We start from the raw sequence: 16802 nt of genomic DNA, 5'->3' as shown, positions 1-16802 counted from the left end.
CTTGCTGCAGGCTGGTGGGGGCAGGCTGAGCTGTGTCCCAACCCCCCTCCTGCACAGCTCATCAGGGGCCTGGACAGCAGAGGCACTTGAGCCTCAGGCTTCCCTAGTGGGATTTGGGGAATTTATGGGAGTGAGGGGCACGGCCTTGTTAGACCCAGTTCACTTTCCCTTTCAGCATCTGCTCTCGGCCACTGCATGACACAGGAGACTGGGCAAGATGGACCTAGGCTCTGACCCAGCCTGGGTAAATTCCCTAAACCCCACTGGGGAAGTCTGAGGCTCAAGAGCCTCCGTTATCTGGGTCTCTGATGAGCTGTGTGGGAGTGGGGCTGTGACCCAGCTCAGGCTGCTCCCACTGCCTTTTCCATGTGGCCAGTAAGTTTCAAATCTATTAACCAGGAATTTATATCTTTAAAGGCCCTTCTTTCAGAAAAGGAACATAATCTAATTATGCACTATATGCTGTATCTTAAGGAAGTATGAAAATGACATGGCATCAACATTAGTATTAATTCTTGTTAAAAATACATGTCTGTGATTTTATTCGCATAATTCATGGTTGTTACAATACATGAAAAAGACATGACATACAAAATGTATGCATTTTAACACATATTAAATAAATCATAGATGCAGATCCATATCAGGCTGTGAGATAAATTTAGGATTATATGGAAAAATAAATTTTGTCATAGAGACATAGAAAACTAGGCCTGGAAGGGACCTCCAGAAGTTACATCAAGTCCAACCCCCAGCCTAAGGCAGGATCAGTTCTATCCAAACTATCCCATCCAATCCATAAGCTATGCTCTACATAAGACTATCATCAACCGTAACACAACATAGACATCACTCCTAAATCTGCCACAGGGAAAGCAGGGGAACCATGGCAGCCAACATCCTGTTTCTATAAAAGGTTGTTACTATATGTTCAAGAGATTCCAGGAGAAGCTGTGCTTACAGCTTATTTAACTAAGAAAAAGAATGTAAAAAGAAAGGCTTTTCCCATGAGCTAAGAACTGTCTCAATTCATGACTCCTTTGAAATGCAAAATCATGTTCATGAACTTGGAGAAAAAAAGCAGTTTAGCTTAAGGACTAAGAAGAAAAATAAATGAGTTTCCTAATAGTATCTAGTCACTAAACTGCAAACACAGAACCCTTTTTTATACCTGAGAAACCACGTGCAGTCAAAAAGCACTTGCTGGTGTTTCAAAACACCAAATAACAACTGAAAATTTATATTAATTTCTTAATTTACTTTGACACAGCTTTATAACATTTCTCTTCTCCTGAGATGTCACTGTAAGAAGTAATATATGCATGTGACTGTATTCTTGTTCATGGGAAAACAAATCATAGAAAATCCGAGAGCAGTGGGGCTGGAAGGGACCTCCAGAAGTCATCTAGTCCAACCCCCTGCCTGAGGCAGGATGAGCCCTATCCAAATCATTCTGTGCAATCCATAATCTAAACTCTACATAAGACTACCATCAACCCTGACACAACGCAGACCTAACAGTCTAATCTGCCACAGGTAAAGCAAGGGAATCATGGCACCCAGTGTCCTACTTCTTTGAAATGTTGGTCACGTCTACATGAGACACTGACTGCACAGTCATTTAGCACTTGTGCAGTAACCTGAATTACTGTGCAGTAGTGTCACTGAACATCTTTTTCGTGATGCTGACTGCGCAGTAGCTCAAGACTACTGCATAGTAGCATCACATCATGCTTTCTGCCACCCAGCGCTACTGCACAGTAGTCACAGGCTACTGCGCAGTCAGTGTCTTGTGTAGACATGGCCATTGTCAATATATGCTTAAGAGATCCCAGGTAGAGGCCATGACTCCAGCTACACAGGAAGGCAAAAACCACCCCTAGTCCATACTAATCTGTCCGTGGGCTAAAATTCCTTCCTGACCTCAAATATGGCACTGGGCTGACCCTGAGCATAGGGACAAAACCCTCTAAACAGGAATCTCCTGCTTTGGTCCCAGCAGGAGCATTGGCACAGCCCAGTTACCATCCCCAGACTTGACAGCAACCAACACCCAATGTCTGTGAGGGAGACTTAAAGACACCGTGACATGTAGCAGAAATGGGGGGTGGGGACAACTAGCAAAGCCAAAAAGCCTGGGAAATCCCCATAGTAGAAGCTATCCCTACACTTGGGTCATCCCAGACCAGTGACTGTCCAACCTTTTTTTTTAGCAGCTCCAGTGATGGAGAGTCCACACGTTCCTTAGGTGTCTATTCCACAGTCTACCAATGAAATTCCATTGCTCTACCAATGAAAACTATTTTTCATATCCAAGCTAAGTCTGCTTTGTTGCAACTTCAAGCCATTGGCCCATGATCATAGAATCATAGAAAATTAGGGTGGGAAGGGACCTCAGGTCATCTAGTCCAACCCCCTGCTCACTGCAGGATCATCCTCAACTGGATCTTTCCAGCCAAAGCTTTGTCTAGCCGGGTCTTAAAAACCTGTGGCGATGGAGATTCCACCACCTGACTGGGTATCCTGTTCCAGTGTTTTATTTTATTACCATACCAGTGAGGAACTTTTTCCTAATATCTAACCTAAACTTCCCTTGCTGCAACTTGAGACCATTGCTCCTTGTTCTGCCACCACTAAGAACAGTCCAGCTCCATCCTCTTTCAAACCTCCCTTCAGGTAATTGAAGGCTGCTATTAAATCCCCACTCAATCGTCTCTTCTCCAAACCAAATAAGCCCAGTTCCCTCTGCCTCTCCTCATATGTCATGTGCCCCAGCCCCCTAACCATTTTGTTGCCCTCCACTGGACTCTCTCCAATTTGTCCACATCCTTTCTGTAGTGAGGGGCGCAAAACTGAATACAGTACTCCAGATGTGGCTTCACCAGCAAGAAAGAAAAGGTGTTTTTCTTGAACCTCTTGAATACCTCCAGGGATGGCTTAGAACTGCTCGTTTCCACTGCTTCATACCTAGTTCATGCCCCGCTTCTATTCCTCCAAGCAGATGGTTTGCACTTGCTCAGAGCTGGCCAGCCCCATCCTACCCTCCCCTATGCCAGGATGGGAACAGGTGTGTCTTGGAAGGGAAGATACAGTGCCCCCGACTGGTTAGGGGAGAGCAGTTAGGATGTGGGGGAAATGTGGCCACCCCAGAGTCTCCAAAATCTTACATCGCCCACAAAATAAGCAAACTCCATCACAAAGATGAATAGATATTTCATAATTGTTCACACTCTGTTACCTGTCAGCTCTGTCTTCCTGAGGGAGGCCTAGCACCCAGCTTCCTGGACTTACAAAAAACTTTTTCTATCCCCGCCTCATCTAACCAGAACTAAGCAGAAGAAAAGTTTAATAGGCATCTCGGGCCGTACACTCCCCGGTCCCACAATGGGAGGCCTATTTAAACTTGATTGACTAAAACTCGGTTGCCGGTTTAGGGAATGCTGAGGCAAGAAACTGAATCAGAGGGGGCATGGGCAACATTGAACAATGGTTAAGGGTTCATCACAGTGTCCAGCCTGTTGGAGCCCTGACCACAAATGCTGTCATACTTTTCCTGGGATGACTGGTAGAAGTCCTCCTCACAAAGTTTATGAACAGTACAAGTAATCAATCCCTTTAAGTAAAATCTGAAAGTCATGCTAAGCTAAGGCTTATTCCCAACAGGTAAAATACAAAACACTAATGCTGACTTCACAGTGCAAGCATAGCTAGGCCATCTGAAAAGATCCCTTCCAGTATATTCATAATAATTTCAAGCTGGCTCCTAGGTGTCTGGTTACTCCTTAAAACTTAATGTTTTTCCTGGTTGTTAATCAGTTTCTTGAGATGTTCCAAACCAGATAACCCCTTGTCACTGAAAAAGGTAATTCATTTAAATTTAAACTGTTTATATAACAGGAATTTTCCTGTCAATTATGGCTTGGGACCCTCTTGATTTACACAATTAAAAGAATGCTTTGAAGAGGCTAGACTAAGGGTATAAGACAGTTGTAAAGCAGCAAACAATGTGCTTCCTGAGAGAGAAATATCTCTGACACCATCCACTATTGTTCTTGAGAAGCTGGGAGAAACAGACCATCTCCCTTTCAAGGATCGTGCTGAGAACTTTGCTTGTCAACAAATCACCCGAATGCCTTGAAACGGTGAGATCCCAGCTCTCACTCTCTCTCTTTCTCTCTCTTTCTTTTTCTCTTTAGGCATAGCTTTCTGAACCTGAATTTTATTAGTTAAGCTTGAGCTAGGTTTCCCCAAATACTCAATGAAACCAGGGTAATATTGTAATTGTTTTTGTTTGTTTTCCCTTGCATGTGTATTATTACTAGTACCATTATACATTTTATATACTTAGAAATAAATAACTTTTATAGTCAAACTACTGGTAACTGGGTATATTTTTCCTTATTTCCCCTTCCCCACTTGCTCTGCAGCAACACTTCTCTTACCTAAGCCAAAGATCCCTGTGAAGCCCAAACATACTGTGGGGTCTGCTCATCAAGAGGCTACCACTATTAGGACAGTTAGGGCAAAAGGTTGGGATGTGCTGAGTTTGAAACACATAAGGGACTCAGCTTGTATAGGCTGATTGACCCACTTTGGCTCAGACATGCCCTAATGAACTAAATGCTGGCCATAAGCGTGTCAGTTGGACACCCAGCCGGATTCAGAGGTATTCTGTTCACCTGTGTGCTTGTGTCTGACTGTATTTTATTGTTACCTTAATGAACTGATTCTTGGCATATGAGGGTGTCAGCCTGTACATGTTGATGAGCCCAGCCAGGTCAGGCGTGTCACAGAGAGGGAGAGAGTGTGTGTGTGTGACTGATTTGGTGGCTGGAGGAACCCAGCCCCATTGAAACAGTCCTGCAAGATAGCTCCATTGCGGGTGAGGAATTGCAGAAGGGAGATATACAGCTCCATATAGAAACACAAGTAACACAAGCAGCACATTGATAGAATTACAAAGACTCTAAAAACATATCCCTAATAAATGAGCATACCCCAAAGTGATGAGCAAATCTGGTAACAACTCCATTACACCAACACACAGTGATTGCCCTCAAGTCTCTAGGCCAGCCCCCTCCCACCCCTCAGAGCAGGGATAGAACCCAGGCATCCTGGCTCCTAGCCATATGCTTGCTCACCAGGCTTCTAGCGGCAAGTCAGAGCTGTGCAAGTCAAGAGATGGTATTAACACATAACTGCTCAGAGCAGTTCTAACATTAATACCACATAGCATTCTATGGAGTTAGCGTGTACCAAGTGTAACGTATAACACCACCATCTGATATTTAGCTCAGCATGCCTCTGCTTCCCCTTCAGACTGATGAAGGCCACCTGATGCTCAAAAACCTTGTTCAGCAGCTCTCCCAATTATACCATTGGTCCAGTAAAACATATCACCAAAAGGCCTTGCCTCTGGACATTTCCTGGACCATCATGGCTACAATGTCATCCCAATGCTACTTTAAGCACATATGCATGTGAGACCATTTTAGTGCTGGGATAGAAGTTCATTTTCATTTTTAACTATTTCTACAGGTCTAAAAAGAGTCATCAGCTTGATGCTGCCTGGATTTGCAAACCTTTTTCTATTAATTGGGTTTAAAGACTTTAGACACGTACCTTAATTTTTTTTAGCTTATTCTGTTAGTTCTGCCTCTTATTGTGTATTGCCTATGTATGTTTTGGCTGACTTCAGGCTTCTTTTTTTCTTTAATTATGTGTAAGGGAGTAAGGTTGCTGCACTTTCAAACTGCGTTAAGATCATGTTTCTTTTTTTTATATAATGCTTTAAGCTTTTTTTTTATTTTCTACTGTTTTTAAATTTAATTCTGCTTTATAGGCAGATTTTGTTACCTTATTACACTGTGTGTCCTGCCCATCTCCATGGGTCTGTAAGCTGGGCTTGGGGAAGTTGCTTCTCCCTTTAGGCTGAATTCAGCTCCTATCACTGGTTCCTAGGTTATCTCTGTCCCTGCACCCTAGGGACATCTCTCCCTCTCCCCCAACTGGGTTATTTTAGCCAGGCCATGCTGGAAGTGCCCCTGTGGTCTGTGTCCCATGTCTGGCACTGAGGCTTATCCTTGCCAAGCTGGTGACACCATCTTGAATGGGGAAGAAGGCAGCTACTTCTGTCCAGGTACCCAAAGATCTCACACGGGGAACCTGCAAACAACATCAGGGCACACAGAGGGCGCTACAGAGCCCTGTCCCCTCCCCAACACCCTTCCCCAGGCCTGAGGCAGTGTGAAGGCACTGAACTAAGACTCTGGGTAGGAGGGCTCCAGTCCTCGCTCTGCCAGACCCATCAAGTCACCTCGGACAACTCAGTGCCCCTGGGATCTGGTATCTCCCTGTGATCCAGGGTCATTGATGCCCCACATCTGCTGGCTCTGTGGAGAAGTAAACTTGGCTGGCCACTTGCTCTAGGGGGATGGCATTGGGTATGGGGGACTCTAGGCACAGCAGAGGCCTGTTTGAGACAAGATGCCAGCACTCTTCTTGGCTGTGTTTGGCCCATTCCCCATGGCCAAAGGGTGAGGACAGCCCCTCTGGGGAGTCTTGGCTGCTTGCCCCATATCTAGCTGTGTGGCCAGAGGGTATCTCCATAAGGGCAATGGTACAAATGGACAGCATCTGGCAAGCCTCCTCTAGCTCCTTTGACATGCCCTGCAAGCTCCTATGATAAGAACATAAGGCCTGCCATGGACTGGGTCAGACCCTGGGTCTATTTTGCTCAGTTTCCTGTGTCACACGGCAGCAGGGAGTGGATGCTGAAAGGCAGAGTGAACTGTATGCCATATGCAGAGCTGTCCCTTGGGGGGGTGCGAATTGGGGTGACTGCCCCAGGCCCTGTGCTCAGGATGCCACCACTCTGCACGGCTGCCATGCACTGCCAGCTTTGCACTCCATCTGTTGCCCCCACCCACACAGACCCCGCACAGGTTTATATGCCCTGGGCCCTGCACACCCCTAGGGTCGGCTCTGGTCATATGTGCAACATAAGCCTCGTGCTAGCCTGGCCTGGCTTAGCTTGATCCAAGTAGAAGCCATGATAGCACATGCATAAGGGTTGTTGTATAGTGAGCATAGGCTGTAAATAACCCTGATGTGTCCTTAAAATGCAAGTAGGTGGCAATTGGTTCAGCATGAAAATACAACTAAATAGGGAAAACCTATATGCTCTGTGGTTAAGTTGGTTGGGTGATATAGTTGGGGATGGTCTTGCTTTGACCAGAGGGTTGGACTAGAAGACCTTCTGAGGTCCTTTCCAACCCTCATTTTCTATGATTCTATGATTTGTATGATAAATTGGTGTAACATAGGACTATCATGAGCTCAACTCTGAAAGAAGAATACAGGACAGGCAACCCCTGCTTAGTGCTCTTAATTGGTTCCTGAAAAACCAAGTGTTAAGTGAAACAAGCGTTAAGCAAAACTGAAAGTTTTTGATGACCCAAGATGGTGACCGCGAGTGTTATAATGAAACTTGCTGAGTGCTAAGTGGAATCAGGTATCAATTTAAAATGAGCGTTATAGTGAAACAGCGCTACGCGAAACAGCGTTACGTGGGGGTTGCTTGTAACAGCAACAAAAGGCCCTGAAGGACCAATGACACCTGGCCAGTAGACCTGTTTTTCTTCAAAGTCTCCGTAAGCACTGCCTTCATCAATGTGGAGAAGCCATTGCTAGAGCATATCTCAATAAAGTTTTCAATTCATGACTGGTGCTATTGGGTGTTAGTGTCATCACTGCTGTTTTCCTCATTGGGTGTCATTGATGTCCTGTCAGTGTCAGTCTCAAGAGCTGTGGTATTGACAAAGTCACAACCAGAAGATCCCAACACCAATCTTAAAGAATGACCACAGGCTTGGTTCGACGACAGATTCGGCCAGGTTTCTTGTCTACAAACACAGCCCTTAACATGGCCTAACAAGTACGTCAGACCAGGAGTTAAAGCATTTGTACCTGTGACAACGTAATCCGCACACCATGCAGGCTCCCCATAGCCACTACAAAGTTCCCCCGATTACCAATTCTCCTTTTGTATAAAGATGTGCTCAGGACGGCTGGGAGCTTCTAAGAGGCACAGTATTGGAAGTTTAGAGTTTAGGTGATGGGTCTGCAGTGGATAGTTTGGACAGGACTGATCCCCGCTCAGGCATGGGGTTGGAGTGGACAGGACCTCTGGAGATACCTTTCTGCCCCACTTCTCTAAGATTCCCTCAGCTGTCCTAAGCGAGGGGCACAGGGAGGAAAAACGTGGGCTTTTCAAGCTCTGGTCCTGACAGCACCCTCAGGCCTGTGACATACACACAAGGATGCCCTGGTTTAGTTCACATGGGAGCCATTTCCCCTGGTGCCCCGCCCCCCAGCCCATGTTCCCCTTTCCTAAAATGAATGTAACTAGCCAAGTGCCTCCTGGGCCAGAGGAACCAATTTCATTCATGAGGAAGCCAACGAGTTGAAAATTATCCCCAAGGTGTGAATAAACTTAAGCCTGAAATGAGGGCAGCCATGTGGGGGAATAAAGCTTTAAAATATACATAGAGGAGAAAATAATACCCCAGACAGGCTCCCCTGGGGCTGGAACTGAACCCTTCCAGCCCTAGCAACGGTCCCTTCCAGAGGTGCAATTGCCCCAGCCTGCCCCCGCCCCCCTCAGCCCTTGGGAGCTGGGGCTGCACAGCCCTGGTCTGGGGGGACTTGATCCCCTTAGTCCACGGCAGGGGGTGGGGAGTGTTGCACCAGCATTGGTTTATTTGTTTTTAAACTAATTTGCATTTATTTTAATATTTAGTTTTAATTAAGCTTTAGTATAAATAATGTTTAGCATAAGTATAGCAGTCATATTTTATGTTTTAATATAGTGATTTTAAGTTGCTATAACTAATTAAGTTTGTTATTGTGTCTTTATATATATTTGGATGTATGGATGAATGAATGAAGAGTGAATGGTAAAAGCAGAGTAAGCTATATGTCAGCAAACAAGTTACCAAATGGTGAATCATGTTCAAGTGGCTGAAGAATCCGGTCTGTACCAGGCAAAGAATAAAGGTAAACAGAAAAGAAGACTGAAGACAAGGTCTACAGTATCTCAAAGCTAGAGACTCTGGCCACAGCCCACACCAGTGATAACAGAAGGATGTTGTAAAACAGTGATTGAAGAGCAACACCTAAAGACAATGCATAGGCCTAACTGTTTGTCAGGGTGGACAAGTACTGAGATTTCAGACAAAGGAACTACAGAATCGAAAAGGCAGACCAGTCATCCAACACCAACTTGATAACCCCTACAAAGGAGAGAGACTTAGCAGCAAGACAGAGCCATCCCTGGGGGGGTGCGAATCAGGGTGACCGCCCCGGACCCGGTGCTTTGAGGGGCCCCACGGAGCTGGGCAGAGCAGCGGTGGCGCAGAACTGGGCGGAGCAGTAGCTCTGCATCCAGCCACTCGCTGCCCCCTTGCCGCTGATACCGCCAGCAGCAGCTTCTTTGGGTCCAGGGCCTGCGCGACGAGTGGGGCCGGGGCCCCACATGGGCTGATTTGCTCCGGGCCCCGCACCCTGCTCAGGTCGGCTCTGCAGCGGGAGGTGGGGTAACGCTCTGCGAACTTCACTGGAACACAGACGCATCTGTATCCCCCGTTCCTGACCTCATACTAGCCAGGCTGGCCACTTAGCGTATAGTATTCGAGCAACAAACTTTGGTAACTATAACGTCTGCAGAGTATTTGAGAGCGAGTGTGTGTGTGTATGCATAAGTGCTCTTTTGAATATTATAATCAATAAACACAGCATTTTGCCTTATCCCCCTCATAATGTCTTGCTCATCATTTGAGCTAATTGGTAATTTGTGCAACAGGGGAGCTGGGGCTGTTTGTCCTGTCACCACTGGGGCAGTGGGGTGAAGGGAAAAAGCTCCTTTCTCTCAGCCCCCAGGGAGCTGCACTCACCACCTACTACAGCTGCTGCTCCAGGAGTGGGGAGGGCTCCATCTGCCTCACTGATTCGAGTTTTTCTCCCCAGGCAGCTCAGCCCCTGAGGGGGATGGAAAGGCTGCCCTTGGGCTGGGGAACCCACCAGGGAATGCTCTGGTTCTGCCCCAGGTTGTGGGGTGGGACATTTGGAGGGGCTGTGTGGCCAGGAATGGGGCAGAAACAGCTGTGATTAGAGGAGGGGTAATTTTAGGCCAACAGTATCTCCCCTCAGCCCAGCCCACTCCTCAGTCAGGGTGACTCCATGTCCTCCTGTTGCAGCCCCTCCTGGGGACAGAGGTGCCAGTTTCCTTCACCAAATGAGAACAGGCCCTGCGTTCTTCCCTCTTTGCAGGGTCCTGTGCCCCAAGGTCTAGGACAGAATCCTGCTCAGCTTCTCCTCTGGGTACAGACAAAATTGAGCCCATAACTGAGACCGAGACGAATTCTCCACAACAGGATGCTTGTCACACTGGTCAAGCAAGGAGACGCAGGGAAAATGTTTCCTGAAGAACAAAGGTGGTTAAGAAAAGTCTGTACTGGAGGGCACAGATAAGTAAAGCAGTAAGGGAGGCCAGTTTAGAAATGTCATGAAAGGGGGGAATGTTTTGCCTAATCCTCATATCCCTATTATTACCCATAAGGCTCTACTCCCTCTCACTGCAACCCTGTTACACCGCTACAAACCTCCATCACTGCAAACACTATGCCTCTGGCAGTCCCTTAACTCTCTACTCCCTGCCCCCTACCAATCTCCCCATTAGCCTCTCTATCCCAACCCACCCCTTGTATTTCATAAAACCTCCATCCAGGCCAGGACAGACTGCTTTTCCCCCTGTTCAGGTCAGCCAAGAGAGAAGAGCTATAACACAGCCGGTGGAGTGCTGGGCAGTAGGAGATTATGGTCTGGCGTGCTATGGGAGGAATACAGAAGCTAAGGTGGCTCAAGGAGGTGTTGGGGGACATCAGGATTTTATACTGGGTAAGGTGAGAAACTTCCCACCCGTCAGCTGACACAGGGGCTCCATTAAAGGCCCTGGTATACAGAGTTCTGGGGGCATTTGCTCAATTCAATCTCCATCATCCAGAGAAGTGGTGCAGATACTCCCTTTGTCAACATAAAGGTTGTGTCCACATGAGCAGGTGCTGCTACCATCACTGCACCAGCAGAAACCCTGTAGTGCAGGTGATCCGAATCTTTCCTGGAAGGGACTGACGGGGAGAAAACCCTGCCTGCTGTCACAACCCAAGGGTGTGATTTTGTGTGCGTGTGCTTCGGCACTGCTAAATTATTTCCCGCCACGAGGAGCTTTCTTTGCAGGGTGCATTTCTCAGTTGCAAAGAGAAAACCCCAGTGCAAAGGAGTTCCCGCCACCCGCATGCAAATATGTCCCACTATTGGCCAGTTCTAAATTATTCCCACATGGCGGCTAGCGATTGGCTTGCTAGCCATATAAGAGGCTTGAGCGGTTTCCGCCCAAATTGGAGGACTCCACAACCATCTCATGGAGGAGGAAGACTTCACGTCTCGTGAAGAACTCTAAGCGCTGCGGAGCCTAACGGACCCAGCGTGTGCCTTAAGGCTACAGGGGTGTGATCAACCTCTGGCCTCTCCCCGTCGCCGAGCACAATCCCTCAACGAACCCCTTCCCTGCGCGCTTGTTCCACGGAGCCTAGCAAGCTTCGTGTGTGTGTGTGTGTGTGTGTGTGTGTGTGTGTATATCCAGAGCTCTGTCCGAGTTATTTCAAGAGGCTCGAGTTTTCTGCGGGTCTTGTTCGAGTTCGTGTTGTGGAGCCTAGCAAACTCCACGTGTCTGTCTGTAACTGCAACGCGAGCAAGTTTTTCCTGCCTGCACTGTGACCATCTACGGTGTAAGTAAAATAATCTTTAATCAACCGCTACGCGTCCGTGCCTAATTCTAGTCTGCCGGCCTGCATTCCCCGACCCACGTGCCAGGGCTGCTGGCCACAGCCTGCCGCGCGCCCCCGAAGGCCTCAGACCACTCCCGGCCCGCACACCTGCGAGCAGTGACCTGAAAATTAATCCTTCTCCATTAAACACCTCCCGCCAGGGTGCCAGATTCTGACCCAGAACAACAACAACTGCTGCCAACCTTGTCCAGTGACCACTCCCTCCACACTGGGAAAATTAGACTGCTCAGCATGACTCTGCTGGACAGAGACAAACACAGCTGCCACATTCTCCCCAGCTTGAGGACTCTTTTTTTCCTCAGAGACAAAAGGTGAAGAGTCGGGAAGACTTGCCATCCCGCAGAGAGCAGGATTACCATGAGGGGCTTGTTTCCACCCAGAAGTAGGGATCCTGGCTCCCTCTGGGGCTTATCGGCCTGACATGTGGTGGGGCCCAAGAGGCATGGGGTCTAAGTGTATCCTGCCCAATCTCCCAGCCCCTGGGTTATCAATTCCCATAGTCTTTACTTTAAGTAAAATGCACACATATGTTGATCTGGCTGGGAAGGTCAGTGTCATCTACTCAGCAGCTGGGACCATACCTTTCAACCCTGGTGAACACTGGAGGGACCTCAGTTTACCCTTGTTCTGGGACCCGATTGTCATCCTTTCCCATCCTGCCCTGTGAGACCTCTCCATATAGCATTCAGACTGTGCTTTGTTTCAGCCATTGTCTAGACTATACTAGATAGTAATCACCTCCACTCCTGATAGATTAAGTTGAATATTTTCTGTTCTGGGAGAGCGGAAGAGACAAGTCTGAGGAAGCTTAGCTTTCTCCTGGAAGAGTGTTGGCTGGAGAAATGCTCACTCTCTTCCAAAAACACAGTTACTGTAGGGCAGTTTCCTGCCTCTCTTGCTCTGTCCTGAACGTAGCTGTCCTAGTGCCTTCTCCCCTGTGCCTATGATCCCACCTTATGGTCAAGTGAATTGGATGAAAAAGACAAACCTGCACTTTAATGGCACCCAAAATACTTCCACAAAGAAGAACGAATAGACCAGGGTAAAAACCACAAAGCAAAAGGCTATGGCAGAAAAAAAGTAATTTAGTGCTACTATGCTCACAACTACGTCAGAGATACTATTAGCTACGTGGCAGTGATTAAGTTTGTTTTGTTCGCTCTCATCCAAACCTGCAGCAGTGGGGCTGGAAGGAGTACCCCCGGATCCTGCAACATGGACAACTTGTTGGCAGATGGCATGGCAAAATGAAACTGTTTTGGGCTCTGTAACCAATTCTATAAGAAAAAATGCTAAGAATAACGTGCATGTGCACTGAATGTAATCTGTGCGTAACTTACGTAAGCAAGGGACTGCAACAGAATTGACCTGCTTAAGTAAACAGTAGGCACTTGGTAAACAGCACCATATATAAGCAGAAAAGCAACAAGAACTAGAAAACACAGAAAAAACACCTATAAAAAGGCAGAAAAACCATCTGGAGATAGGCAAAAAGCAGAAGACATGCTGTTGTCAAGGCAACCGAGAGAAAGACGGGGTACAGACCACCCATAAAAGAAACAAAAATGAAAAATGTGGACCCCCACCCCACCTATCAAAAAAGAAAGACTGCAGACCCTGGAAACATTTAGAAATGCCTGGCCAGCTGCAGGGAGACACACTCCTTGGGACGACATAAAACTTCTGCAAAGTTTCTGCTGTTTCCTGGCTTTAAGCTTAATTGTAACTTGCTGTACTCAATAAATAACCTCTTCAGAAAACAGACTGTTCTTGTCCAAGCCCACTTTTACCACTTCAGTGCCACCGCCTAAATTTTAACATTAAATCTGGGCAACAAATTGACCAAGGGAAAACCAGGACCCCTGCAGTGCAGCCCTGAGCCCACTTGTCCCCTCTCTCCCAGTTGTAGCCTGTAACCCCCAGTACAGACTGTTTAGGAGATTTCCAGAACGCTCCCATCCCCAGGGCCATGCAAGCCCAGTGACTAGTGTATGGGGACATTTCAGAACAGGTGCTGGACTCTCTCCCTTCTCCTCTTCAAGTCACAGGCTGGAGAGGACAACAAGCTGTAGCTGGAGACACTATCCCATGTCAGTTGTTAGGTTCTAGCCTGTGGGTGCGCTGATGCTTGGTGAGAACAGAGCTCTGCCGGAAGCTTTTCCCACACTGCGTGCAGTGAAATGGCTTCTCCCCAGTATGGATGCGCTGATGGACGTGTAGGTGGGATGGGTCTTTAAAGCTCTTCCCACAGTCCTCGCAGTGAAATGGTTTCTCTCCGGTGTGCAGACGCTGGTGCTGGGTGAGCGATGTGCTCTGCCGGAAGCTCTTCCCACACTGAGCACAGCCGTATGGCTTCTCCCCCGTGTGGATGTGCTGGTGGGCTCGCAAGTGGGACAGGCGGGTAAAGCCCTTCCCACACTCCCCACAGTGGTGTGGCTTCTCCCCCGTGTGCACATGCTGATGGGCTCGGAGGTCGGACAGGTTGTGGAAACTCTTCTCGCACTCTGCACAAGGGTGTGGCCTCTCCCCCGTGTGGAGGCGCTGGTGGAGCTGGAGCTTGGATGGGTAATCAAAGCTCTTTCCACACTGTGTGCATTGAAATGGTTTCTCCCCACTGTGGATACGCTGATGCTGGGTGAGAGCAGAGCTCTGCCGGAAGCTCTTCCCACACTCCGGGCAGTGGTATGGCTTCTCCCCTGTGTGGATGCGCTGATGGACACGCAGGTGGGACTGGTCTTTAAAGCTCTTCCCACAGTCCCCGCAATGGTGTGGTTTCTCGCCAGTGTGAAGGCGTTCATGGACATGGAGATGAGAGGAGTGGCTGAAGCTCTTCCCACAGTGCCCACAGTGAAATGGCTTCTCCCCAGTGTGGGTTCTCTGGTGTTGGGTGAGAGAGGTACTCTGCCGGAAGCTCTTCCCACATTCGGTGCACTGATACGGCTTCTCCCCTGTATGCACACGCTGGTGGATGCGGAGGAGGTCTGGGCGGGCAAAGCTCATCGTGCACTCCACACATTGGTATGGCTTCTCCCCTGTGTGGATGCGCAGGTGAACACGGAAGTAAGATGGGTCGCTGAAGCTCTTCCCACAGTGAGCGCAGTGATGTGGCTTCTCCCCGGTGTGGAGGCGCTGGTGGACACGGAGATGAGATGGGTGATTGAAGCTCTTCCCACAGTCTGGGCAGCCATAGGGCTTCTCCCCACTGTGGATGAGCTGGTGCTGAGTGAGAGCAGACACGTGCCGGAAGCTCTTCCCACACTGGCCGCAGCCATATGGCTTCTCCCCAGTGTGGATGCGCTGGTGCACTTGGAGATGGGACAGCTGGTGAAAGCTCTTTCCACACTCCCCACACTGGTATGGTTTCTCCCCAGTATGGATGCGTTGGTGCACGCGGAGGTGGGTCGGGTTGTTGAAGCTCTTCCCGCAGTCGTGACAAAGGTGGGGTAACTTTCCTGAGGGTGATCTCAGGTGCTTGTATTGGAAGCGCTCAACACTGGGGTGGACCACCTCCCTGCTGTGGGTCCGTTTGTGCACCCTGAGTTCTTCTTGGCCCCAGAAGCTCTCACCACATTCTCCACATATATATAACACATCTGTCCTGTGAGTGATGCCCTTGTGGGTCTTTGAGGCTCTCTGCCCCTTGAAGCCTTCCCTGCATGCAGGGCTCTTTTGTTCCACAGCTGCTTGCTGTCCCCATTGTATAGGGAGTTGGTTGCTGACTGGGATCACCTCCAGGTTTGCAATCCCTGCCTCAGGAAGTTGCACCTCAGCTCTGCTCACCATCATGGTACCTGCTGGATGGAGAAGGGAACCCAGAAATTACTCCGTGCTGCTGGGAAAGGGAAGCACTTCAAGCACTATTATTTCCACCCAGCATGTAATTAAAGGGTGGAACTAGTTGCCACCCAGATGTGGTGGAAGCTGACCATTCAGCCAGGGTCCAAATGGGGGACTAGACACATTCTTGGAGGAAAGGGGCATCAGTAGCCATTGAGCACAGGGGTGAGGGGCATGCCTCTGAATCAGAACTCCCTAGACATTAAATGCTGGATACTGCAAATGGGAGATAAACAGTGGGAAAAACCCTGCTCAGAACCAGTTCACTATCCCTTTCAGCATCTGCTCTCTACCACGTGTGACACAGGAGACCAGGCAAGATGGATCACTGATCTGACCCAATCTGTGGCAACACTTAGGTTCTTACTTCACTTGGCTGGGAAGTGTCCCAGTTCAGGGCTGGGCCTTGGCAGCTGGATACCCTAGAAAAGGTCCAATACCAAGCGTTCCCAATGCTGTGGGTGGAGGGGCGGGTCAGTGCACTATGCAAGTGTTCTCTCGTGAATTTCAGGCCCAGATTCCCAGTGGTTCCGTCCCAAACCCATGCCCCATCTGTGTGGGGGGGACTGAGAGACTTAATAGCCATATGTGCCCTGGGAGGCAGTGCTGGCAGAGGCAGCAGCAGCAGCAACCAGGTTGGCTGCAGTCAGTGGGCTGTCAGCAGTTGTAGCACTGGTTCCCTTTTATGTGCCCTCTCTCGAACAAGTAGGGATCTACCTACATCATGGCTGAAGAGTCCAAAATTTGCATCTGGACTGCAACGCTGGTCACTATTTTCCTGGTCTTTTCACGGTGGGACCTCCCACTGCTGATTGGCTGAGGGGCCCTGGCAGTCCCGCCCCACACCACTGATTGGCCAAGGGGTGAAAACCATGGCATAATTATCCTTATAAGCCTGCAGGAGCCATTAACTGACGTGTTAGATTACTTAAGCATTTAATTAAACTCTAAACTGAAATGCCGTATGAAATTAAAGCTAAACACACCATGAATTGTAACCAATACCATCACCATGATTCATTATTAATGTTGTGAAAAGGAGTTTAGCAATACTCAGTG

General features: G+C 48.4%; 1 protein-coding gene across 3 annotated transcripts in view; it reads right to left on the bottom strand.

The window, feature by feature from the left end:
* Positions 1–508: 508 nt before the first annotated feature.
* The window catches only part of LOC102566019 (zinc finger protein 345), a 49000-nt gene continuing 32706 nt past the window's right edge, over positions 509–16802 (bottom strand). For 2 of the 3 annotated variants that reach the window (XM_059732495.1, XM_019483291.2), the window contains one exon: positions 509–15700. In XM_059732495.1, coding sequence (XP_059588478.1) covers positions 13998–15700 — 1703 coding nt within the window. In that variant the 3' untranslated portion in view covers positions 509–13997. The remainder of the gene's footprint in view (positions 15701–16802) is intronic. The other variant, XM_059732496.1, reaches the window with a different exon arrangement.

Source organism: Alligator mississippiensis, chromosome 8, assembly GCF_030867095.1.
Source record: "Alligator mississippiensis isolate rAllMis1 chromosome 8, rAllMis1, whole genome shotgun sequence".
In the NCBI taxonomy this organism is placed as follows: Eukaryota; Metazoa; Chordata; order Crocodylia; family Alligatoridae; genus Alligator; species Alligator mississippiensis.
This window is presented reverse-complemented; position numbering and strand designations above follow the sequence as displayed.